Raw genomic sequence first — 11,454 nt, forward strand, 5'->3', positions numbered from 1 at the left:
TTTGCCGCGATTATAACGCTAGAATATGATATCCGTAAGTATGCGGATCATTGATTAACTCTAGTCTACTTTTTATCTCCTGGCCAAGCAAAAGCCTCCATAAATAACTTCGACTTTTAGATGTTTTTGTGGATGAATTTGTTAATGCTGGCTAGCTTTTAAAATTTTCTTAGAATTGGCTCTTTGTATGAACTCCAGATGAATGAGACATGTTCCTAAGAATGTAATGTATTTTTGGCTCTAATTTTTTTAAATCAAGGTTACTGTTTGCTAGCTTTCGACATGAGTGAATCAAGGTTACTGTTAGCTAGCTTATAATTTTATTTATAATTAGCTCGTTTTATGAACTCCTTAATAAAGTATTTTTGACCCACTTTATATGATTGGCTATGAATAAGAAACATATAAGTACAGTGAGTGTTGATTGTGCTTATCTATTTTTTTTTTGCTAAAGGGTAATTGTATTAGATAGCAAAGAAAAAACAATATACATTTTGTGAGGGCCCTGGGTAGACCACTCCAACATACATTTCTGAAATTTTTAAGAAATAAATCTGAAATAAGTAAAGTGTTGATTCTCTACCCTATAAACAAAATTAGGTCTATTCTCCCACCAGTGCTTTTGGCCTTTTGCTAGGGTCGCTCATTTATTTGCACACAAGTCTGCTCCGAAATTTGCCTCCCTCCATGTGCTTGTTAGAACTATATCTGCCTTCCCTTTAGTCCTTTCCCAATCTGCTCTAACTTTCCAATGCACTGAGTTAGTTTGGAATGCTTTAATTGCTACCGTGGAGTCCGACTCTACCCATGCTTTCATGAACCCCATCTCAATTGCCTTAGTTATACCTTCAACAATAGCTTTTGATTCAGCCACATAGTTTGTATCTGAGCCTATTCCCCCAATGTAAACTCCAACAACTTCACAGATGCTTCCCCGAATAGTGTTCCCCAACCCTTTGGAGACCGGGGGTTGCCTTGAGCCAATGCCCATCCACATTGATTTTTAAGTATTCAGGGGATGGAGCAGTCCAATAGCACTCAAGAATTCTTGGTGCTCGTCTCAGTTTGTTCCTCAATCCCAAGGCATGAAGTTCTTCCAATTCCAGAGGAGTGTTGTCCATGGTGCCACCAAAGAGCTCATGTGCTCTTAGAATAGCCCTTTTGATATGTATTCTGACCTGCCCTTCTCAACCTTCCCACCATCATAAAGAACTTCGGTTTCTTGTCTTCCAAATATGTACAAGGCAAGCGATGGTCAGCGCGGCACTTGGATGTTTTGTGAGTGGGCTCCTGGACTTACAAGAGTTAAGAACATCTGTCATCGAGTAGATGTCAGACTGCAACTTGAATGATTCCTTTAGGTAGTTCCATTGTTCTTGTGCGAAAGTGCATCTAAAGAGAAAGTGTTCATGTGTCTCCTCATGCTGCAAGCACAGGCAACACCTAGAGGAAATTTAAAATTCCTCTTCTTAAACATGTCATCAGTGTGCATAATCCCCTGAAAGATTTTCCAGCCAATGGCTTGAGTACTTGGGTGCATCTTGGCCTTCCAAATGAATGTATGCCAACTCACATTTTCTACCTTCTTTCTAATTGCTTCATGTGCTGTAGAAACTGAGAATTTTCCATTGGTAGATGGCTTCCAGATCATAGCATCATCTTGCATGGGATTTGGGGCTTGTAGGTCATTAACATTGACACCAGCGGCATCTAGTATATGAATCATTTCAGCAGGGAAACTACATTGTCTATTGCGTATGCATTCACTAAGTTTTGAACTTCAATGCCCCCAAAAATCATCGGTCATCTGAAATACATGAGTGAAAAGCTACGGTTCCTATCAAGTTTTCCTTCCATGTGTTTATAGCTTCTCCAAGTACCAATGACCCGTGTCAAAGATGCACTTTTGATTCCTTGAGAGCCCATTTGATGCCCGGCCATATAGTAGAAGTCTTATAATATTTTGTCCACTCATCACTTCTTGCACCATATTTCCCTTCATGAACATTGCCCAATCATTATTATCATTTTCTAAGCTCCAAGACAACTTCATTAGCATATCTAGATTAATGTCTTTGAGTCTCCTTAGCCCAAGTCCACCCTCTCCCCCGCCAAGCACATGTTTTCTCCTGGTTGAGTCATGAATTTCTTTTAGAAGATTTCGGACCAAATGAAATTTCTAATAATTTTCTCACACTCCTTTATGACCTGCGGGCCATTTGTAAAAAGCAAGTTATGAACGAGTATGCTATTGAGAACATGCCTTGCAAGAACAACTCTTCCTTGAAATGAAAGCATCTTGCCGGCCTAGCTAGTTGCTTTCTTCCTTATCTTGTCGACCCGGAGGGGCTAGATTTGCTTTAGTTACCCTTCCTGTGATGATTGGCACACCAAGATACTTCTCTGGAAGGCCACCCTCCTTTATGCCCAGAAAAGACACAATAGATTCCCTTCTGCATGTGGTCATGGGGCTTAGAAAGATTTTGCACTTGTCTTTGTTGATGTACTGACCAGCTGAGCATTGATACCTATCTAACAAATCTAGAAGAGACCTTAAACATCTTTTATCAGCATTACAGAACATAAAAATATCATCGGCAAGAATGAGATGAGAAGGGCTACAATAATTTGTATGTGTTACCATTCTTTTGACTTTCTTTTGGGAGACTAGGTACTATATTCCCTTCTGAGACAGAGTTCTGCAAAGGCAAAGAGAAGAGGTGACAGTGGATTTCCTTGTCATAGACCCCTGCTTGCTGTGAAATAGCCTCTTGGCCCTCCATTGATCATGACTGATATGCAATTGTTTATGATAGCTCATTGAAGCCAATGAAGCCAGATGCCAGAGAAGCCAAATCTTTCCATGACATACCAAAGAAATTTCCAATTGAGTGTATCAAATGCTTGATAGATGTCAAGTTTGATAGCTGCATTGCCTCCATGTCTCTTAACTTTGAGTTCATTAATCATTTATGAAGCAAGCCCAATGGCATGATGTGAGTTTCGATTGCAGATGAAACCATACTGAGCCTTTGAAATGATTTTTGAAGCTACTGGAGCTAGCCTAGTGTCACAGCCCGAATTTCTAAACAATTACAAAGTGAATATTTGAAATATAAATATCTCAAACATCACTCGATTCAATTGTCTAAAAACCCAGGCTATGACGGGGTGGATATAACACATGTCAAAACCTAAAACCCACATCAAGAAAGAAACAACTTGAAAACAATAATCTCCAAAATTTCTCAGTTTCACTTTATTAAAAGACTATCTTCCTTCCAAAAATCATCAATATAACATTCTAAGAATAAAAGCCTTCAATATCTTATTCTCATGTCATGATGGATATGAAACTACGTTATTACATGTTTTCAAAAAGATCAAACCTAATAAAATTAAACTCCCGGACTGCTCCAGAAACAAATCTAAACCAAACGCTGTGGTTCCACTGCCTTCCACCTATGTTCCTGATAAGAGCCCAAAACTGTAGTTTTAACCCCTTAATAATCATACTGTTAGACCAATTATGTGAATAATAAGTAAGAGTTAATACTGATTACGTGTTTTATGCATTTCAGTGCTTCAAAGTCCATTATGCTGAAATGTGCCACTTTAGCGAGATAAAGGAGCAAAAGTCGCAGAACTTCCTAATGCCATATCTTTTGACTCAGACCTCGGATTGAGGCCTACCTTATGTCAAAACGACCGCTCGGAAAGAGCTTTGCAATGGTCCAAGCCTTGACCCAATCAGAGGAGCAGAAGTGGATGAAAAGTCTGTGGAAGCTAACTGCAGCTGAAGAGGCCTTTTGGATCGAAGAGATTGGGTTTTGGGCCCCGATTCTCCGCCCAACCCATGGCTCCAAGCCCATGCACGAATTTTGGATCTGGATGTATAAAAACAAAAGCTTAGCTCTTTGTTAATGGTAGCTAGTTAGACCTACATTAAGATATAGAATTATAGATCTAGTTTTATTAATTAAATTAAGTTTTAGTTCCATTTAAATTTTGTTTTAGATTAAATCCTTGAATCATTGTTCTTGATAGATTAGATAAATAAAGTAGTATTTTTTTATCAAGTTCGAATTTCTCATTTCCATTTTAGATCTAAATTCAATTCTTGTCATTGTTTTATTCCAAACATTAAATTAGATTCATTATTGCTAAACTAAGTAAGTCTTAATTTCTCACATTATGTTTAGTTTAGATTCAATGGTAAATGTTAGATTGATGACTCAAGGCTAAACCTCCATTAGTAGGGGTTGATGAAGCTTTGATGAAACCTTAGTTGTTTAGTATAGAAACGTTGTAGCATCTATTCCACTCAAGAAGGTCGCTTTAAGCCATGAGAATGGGTGGGCTACCTCACATGCTAGTTAGTACTTGGTAGAAATGCCATGAACACTAGGGATTAGACTCGGAATTCTTGCCGGAAAACGTAAGAATCGAGATACCACAATCTGTACTAGGTCATTAAGTTGGATTCGAGGTGGATTCAATTCCCCTCTAATCTCTTTATCTAGAGTCAACAATAGTATTTCCATAGCATTTGTAGTTAATTTCTAGTAAACATCTTAATTAAGTATCGTAGTATAATATTTCTCAAAAGCTCTCATTGACTTAAGAGCTTACTAGTTAGACTTAGAAAACAATCCATGCTAGAGAACTAGGAGTGGAACGAACTTCGTACTCCATTTAGTGCAATTCGCATTGAGAGTAGAAGCTTTGATAATTAACCACGTAAAAGGATAAGTTTAGTTTACTTACGTTTGGATTCATCGCTTCATTTCAGAGGTAAACTATTCAATTTTACATTTATCAAATGGCCACGCCATCTTAGTTGCACTTTAGCATTGTTTTCACAATATAATTAGTTATTTTTAAGTCCCATTTCACCCACCCACCCTTGTTTGATTCATACCGGGTTGCCGCTTCAGTTTTGAAAAATTCCGCGAGAAAACGCGATCGAATGCCTTCGCTTCAAAGAGAGCGCCAACCGCTTATCTTACCGACTTCTCGCTTATACATCGAAGGCCTTTCGCTTCGAGAGCGCCAGCGCTATCTTAAAGCTCGACTTTGCCTTGAAGGCTTCCAAAAGAGAGCGACCAGCCATCTTTCATCGAGCTCGACTTTGCCTTGAAAGAGCCTTTCAAGATAGAAGCGCCCAGCGCCTTCCTCCTCGAAATTCCGTGGATTTCCACGGTTTGATTTAAACTTCGAATTGTCAAGTTTTTCAGTGTTTCTAATCTCTTATTACACCTCAACACGCCGCATACACAAGACGCCATTCATAAGCGAAGCAAGGACGCTTATCGTATTCCTTTCGTCCATACCTCGCGATCCGCCAGAGGTTTTCTACTAGTATATCAGAATTGTTTAGAGTGTTGCATGTTTAGTTGCTTAACTTAGTCTTGCATGAGATTAAGGTCCGGTCGAACAAAACAACAAACGTAATTACACGCCAACAAACAAATCTATCTAGTACACCACCCACCTACACCTCTAGCTAATATCACACACACCATACCCCGACATAATGGTCAAGAAAGAGAGACTCCTCTCTCCGACTTCTACAAAGCTTTGAGCGATAGCCCTAAGTCTTGCATCGCTCTAGCGGACTCCACTGGGATTTTCGATTTCAAACATATTTAATTGCTTACCCGCTTTCCATGGTCTAGACCATGAAAACCTTACCAACACACGCGGGGATTGAACAAGTCCTTACAACATTCCATCATCCTACGGTTGGTACGAACAGATTAAACTAAGGGTATTTCCTTTCACATTAGCCGATAAGGCGTGCGCCTTGGTTAACCCGCCTGCAAGCTAATTCTCGTGGACTCGTGGGCTAAACTTGTTCACCGCTTATGGAACATTTTACCCACCCCTAAAAGACGGATGAAATGCTTTCCAAGATTCATTTCTTCCCACGTAACCCTCATGAATCATTTTCGAGGCATGGAATCGCTTCACCGATCTCCTTATAGAGTGTCCACACCATAACCTAGCAAAAGACACGTTAGTTCGTGCCTTTTCAAAGGACTTCAACATCACCATAAAGAAGTCCTTGACATAATGACCGGGGTAGTTTCCTAAGTAAAGGAGCCTCGAGGCTTACAAATTTTTAGAAGACCAAACTAAACGAAATAATAATTGGGGTAGTGATGATATCCCCGGCCAAATAGTTCTTCTTCAACAAGAAAGGCCACGGTATATTTGAGAATAAAACCGATCCGTAACTTAAAAATTTACTCGAATCTCTAACTAAAAAGTAGAGGCTATTTCGCTCAAAGAAAAGCCTATCCCCGGCATGAATGTAAACTCCAACCCATGTAATTTCTGTTTGAGTCCAGAGCACTCCTCGACAATTATTGTCCTCTAGCTTATGAACAACAACCACCGTGAGCAAGATAATGTTTACTCTATTAATAACTATCCTATTCCTAACGCCTGAGACAAAGATCCCAACTTCAGTTGGAGAAATAATCAACAAGTAACACCTCCAGGGTACAATAATCAAAACGTTAGGCAAGCAAACAATTATAACCAAGTTCCATTTAGGCAAGGACAAGGACAAAGTCAAGGGAATTATAATAATTATAACAACCAAGCGCAACCTAGGCAAGGTCAAGCACAAGGTCAAAATAATTATAATAATTATAATACCAATAGAGGTATCGTTCCTAAAGAATAATACTAACTATCACAACCCACCCATAAATAATCAACGAGATAGTTCCAAAAATCACCACCCGGACTACTACACCTACACAACCGGATCGTGATCGACGCTTTATACAAAGTTACCCAACAACTTTTCCAATCAATGACTAAATCAAACGAACGATCTTACAATCAATAAATCGGGCATACAACAGTTAGCCCAAGAGAAAGCCCAACCAAAAGGCGTGTTTCCGTGTCAAGCTATACCAAACCCTAAAACAACAAACACACACCTTTGAGGTAAACGGTAATTTAGTACGGAAACTACAATCGTGGGGTGACCTAAATGCCATCACCACTCTCCGGATTCCGAAGAGTGGTTGATAACAAAGTAATCGCCCCTATAGTTACCCCATCAAGATTCTCCTACACCGATATCGAACTAGATACCGAAATAGAAACCGAGGAGCCTACCATGGTAGAGGTACCAGCTTAAACCACAACCAAAGAAACCGAAAAGCCAAGGTTACACGTTAAGTAGAGCCATATGCGAAAAATATAGAGCTTAAACCACCGCTCCCTCAAAAATTAGCCATGCTAACTAGGGATACAAACTTTGAGGAAATTAGGAACGCTTTTCAAGAATCTAACGATAAACCTCCCTTTTCTCGGCTATTAAAAGCTTCCTAACCACGCTTAAGTTTCTTAAAGAGTTGTGCACTACTAGGCGAAGACTAACATACCCAAAGACGCCTTTTTAACCAACAGCTTCCAACTTTATCCTAAAAATAATGGAATTGTTAAGTACAAGGACCCCGGTCGCCCCATCAGAAATGCACCTTAGGAGATTCCCACACGACGGCGCTAATCGCTTTATTAGACCCGGGGCGAAAGTGTTAACTTACTCCCCGTGATACTTGTATAAACAAATAGGTTCACAGAAATGCAACCTACAAAAAAAATAACGCTGCAATTAGCGGACAAAAATATTAAGTATCCTAAAGGTGTAGTGGAAAACGTGTTTGTTAAGGTTCGTGGATTTCTACTATCCCCGCTGATTTTGTTATCCTCGATACGTAAGTCGCTAATGACTCCGCATCGATCATCTTAGGGCGATTTTCTTGGCAACCGCCAACGCGCTTTTATAAATTGTCGCGATGGAAAGATGTCCTTATCTTTTGGCCATCTTTTCTGCCGAGGTAAATGTTTTAAAATGATGAAACAGCTACCGATTCGCCTATAGATGGGAGGTTAGCATGATCGGTGAGTTTAGCTCAAGATTATTTTAACAACACGCTTTCTGAAAACAATATGTACAAATTCCTTTGAACTTCTGATTTTGTAAATGACTCCTACTTAGAGGAAGTCAACACCATCCTAGAGTCCACACCAATTGTAGAGACCCGGTTTGCTCCATACACCGATTATGAAGACTTGCTACCCGAAAGGTATTCATTATGCAAAATGAGGACCCTGGACGAAATATCTATTGATTTTCCACCCACCCCTTGCTTAAACCTCTTCCCCGAATTAAAATATATATATAACTTGATCCGATGGTAGTCATCCGTAATTATATCTTCTTTGTTATCTAAAGATGAAGAGACATCTTTAATAAGGGTGATTAGGGAACATCGGTCTCCGATTGGTTGGTCCTTAGCTGACATTAAGGGCATCGACCCTAATGTCCGCACTCATCGTGATACATTTGAGGATAACGCCAAGACTTCTCGCATGAACCTCAAGCGTCGCTTTGAACCCCATGAATGAAAGAGGTGGTGTAGGGAAGAAGTGTTTATGACATCGGATGCGGGTATTATATACCCAATCTCCGATAGCTTAATGGGTAAGTCCCATTCATGTAGTTCCTAAGAAATCGGAATTACCATGGTACGTGAACGGAAGGGTGACTATGTTGTCACTCAAGGTCCTATGAAATGGAGAATCAGATTGATTACGAGACGCTTAAATGCTATGACACGAAAGGATCACTTTCCCTTACCATTTATAGATCGATGCTAGAACGCCTAGGCGGTCATGCCTTTTATTGTTTCCCTGGATGGCTACTCCGCTATTTTCAGATTATTATTGATATTGATGACCAAGAAAAGAGACCACCTTCACATGTCCCTTCTAACATATGCCTATAAACGAATGCCTTTTGGCCTTTTGTAATGCCCCGTACCTTCCAAATGGCAGTATGCTTCATATATTTAGTGACATGGTAGAGAGCTTTTATGGAAGTTTTCATGGATGATTTTTCTATCTATGGAGACTCCTTCACGATCGCTTTGTCTAACCTGCCTAAGGTTTTGACACGTGTGAAGAAAAGAGCCTCGCTTTTAAATTGGGAAAAGTGTCATTTCATGGTAAAAAGGGCATAGTACTAGGACATATTGTATCTAGTGATGGCATCAAGTAGATAAAGCCAAACTAGATAAGATAGCTTAATTCTACCTAAAACCACGGACTGTCCGCGAGATTAGAGCCTTTCTAGGCCATGCAGGGTTTTATAGGCGCTTTCATCAAGGATTTTTCAAAATAGCTAGGCCTTTAACTAACCTCGCTTTTGAAGGATGCAATCTTTGATTTTAATTTTAATCAGTAAACAGGCTTTTGAAACCTTAAAAGCCCCTCTAACCATCGCACCTATTATACAGCCTCCTCGATTGGTCTAAACCATTCAACTCATGTGTGATGCTAGTGACTATGCAGTTGGTGTCGCCTTAGGGACGAAAAATAGATAATAAGTCCACCGCCATTTATTATGCTAGTAAAACATTAAACGACGCCAACGGAATTATACAACTACTGAAAAAGAATTTTAGTCACATTTATGCTCTAGATAAGTTTCATTCCCTATTTGGTTGGTTCTAAAACTTTAGTTTACACGGACCATGCAGTTCTTTAGGTACCTTCTTGCAAAGAAGGATGCTAAGCGTAGATTAATCCGATGGATTCTTCTCCCGCAAGAGTTCACATTAGAAATAAAGGACAAAAAGAGGGGTGGAAAACGTGGTTTGCCGTAACCACTTATCTAGACTTACAAATGACGATAGTAGTGATTCCGAGTCCATACCGACTCTTTTCCCCGATGAGCATCCAGATGCTATTTTTTCATCACCATGGTATGCGGACATCGTGAAATTATTTAGCGGCTGATGTTATGCCTCATAATTGGTCAAGAAATGAACGTAAGAAGTTCTTGGCCGAGTCAAGTTATACTATTGATGAGCCCTACCTTTTAAGTATTGGCGGATCAGATTATTCGTCGTTGCATTCCCCAAAGGAATATAATGAAGTTCTATCCTTCGCCATGACAAAGAGTGTGGTGGCCACTTTAGTGGAATGAAAACAGCCGCTAAAGTTCTTCAATGTGGATTTTATTGGCCTACCCTTTTTAAGGATGCCCAAGTGCATTGCAAGACGGTATTCGCTGCCAACAACTCGGGCTTAATCAATGCGTAATATGATGCCTTTAAATCCAATCTTGATAGTAGAAATTTTCGATGTTTGGGGTATTGATTTCATGGGCCCTTTCCCCTGCTTCCCCGGGGTTATATTTATATCCTAGTTGCCGTGGACTACGCGGTCTAAATGGATAGAGGCCCTAGCTTGTCGTAGAGCAATGACCATAAGACCGCGGTATTTTTATTAAAGAATACATTTTCTGGGTTTGGCATTCCTAAAGCCATCATTAGTGATGGTGGAACGCATTTTTGCAATGAGTTGTTGCATCCCTAGTTAAAAAGTACGGAGTTACACACAAAAATAGCAACTCCTTATCATCCACAAACTAGCGGACAAGTAGAAGTTTCTAATAGGGAAATCAAAAAGATTTTGGAAACAACAAGAAACCCCGATAGGAAAGACCGGGTCGGTCGTCTATCGGATGCCTTATGGGCATATAGAACTGCTTTCAAAACTCCTCCTATAGGTATGTCTCCCTTTAGACTTGTATTTGGGAAACCATGTCATTTGCCCGCTGAATTAGAGCAGCACCGCGCTCGCGGGCTATAAAAGCCTTAACTTCAATATTGATGAGGCGGTGTCAAACGCAGTTACAATTAAATGAGCTTGAAGAAATCCGTGAGCGACTCTTACGATCTCGCCGGATTATAAAGCCAACATGAAACGGTTCATGATAAGCATATCCTCAAGGTGAAAGAGTTTGTGGTCGGACAAAAGGTTTTGCTTTACAACTCCCGGCCTACATATTTTCCCAGTGGAAACTAAAACCCGCTGGTCCGCCCTTTTCTCGTTATCAAGTCACCCCTTACGGGCAATTACCTTGGTAAATCCCAATGACAACAGTACCTTTCAAGTTAATGGTCAACGGTTAAAACATTTTCACGAACTTTTGTCCCCCGATGTGGAGGAAGTCCTTTTACAGGACCCCGCCTATGAGGATCGACCTTGTCATTTGGTGTACTTACTTTCATTTCCATATAGTGATAAGTACACCATTCAGGTAACCGGCCCTCCTTATGGAGTGTGTGTGGCTGTAAGTACCGGATCCTAAGTCCACAGTTCACATAATTCACGCTTTCCACTTTCGCGTGATGTTTTTCTCGATTTTTGAGTCATGTTCCTCTATGGAGTGAATTATGTATTTATTGTTTTTCGTGGTTTCTTATAGTAAACAAATAAAAATAAATTAAAATTCATAAAAATCATAGACATAGCAATCCAACAAGTCTTGGGAATCGACTTTAAACGACTCCACGTTGTAAACAAATTTTGTGGTTAAAAATTTGTTTGGGGTGGAAATCAGTCTTTCCATCCGGATTG

General features: G+C 39.9%; 1 protein-coding gene across 1 annotated transcript; it reads right to left on the reverse strand.

The window, feature by feature from the left end:
- Positions 1 to 643: 643 nt before the first annotated feature.
- On the reverse strand, positions 644 to 997 carry LOC147486708 (uncharacterized). The gene has a single exon (XM_086573825.1). The coding sequence runs from the start codon at positions 995 to 997 to the stop codon at positions 644 to 646; it is 354 nt and encodes a 117-aa protein (XP_086429951.1).
- Between the last annotated feature and the right edge of the window lie 10,457 nt (positions 998 to 11,454).

This window comes from Coptis chinensis, chromosome 7, assembly GCF_015680905.1.
Source record: "Coptis chinensis isolate HL-2020 chromosome 7, ASM1568090v1, whole genome shotgun sequence".
Lineage (NCBI taxonomy): Eukaryota > Viridiplantae > Streptophyta > Magnoliopsida > Ranunculales > Ranunculaceae > Coptis > Coptis chinensis.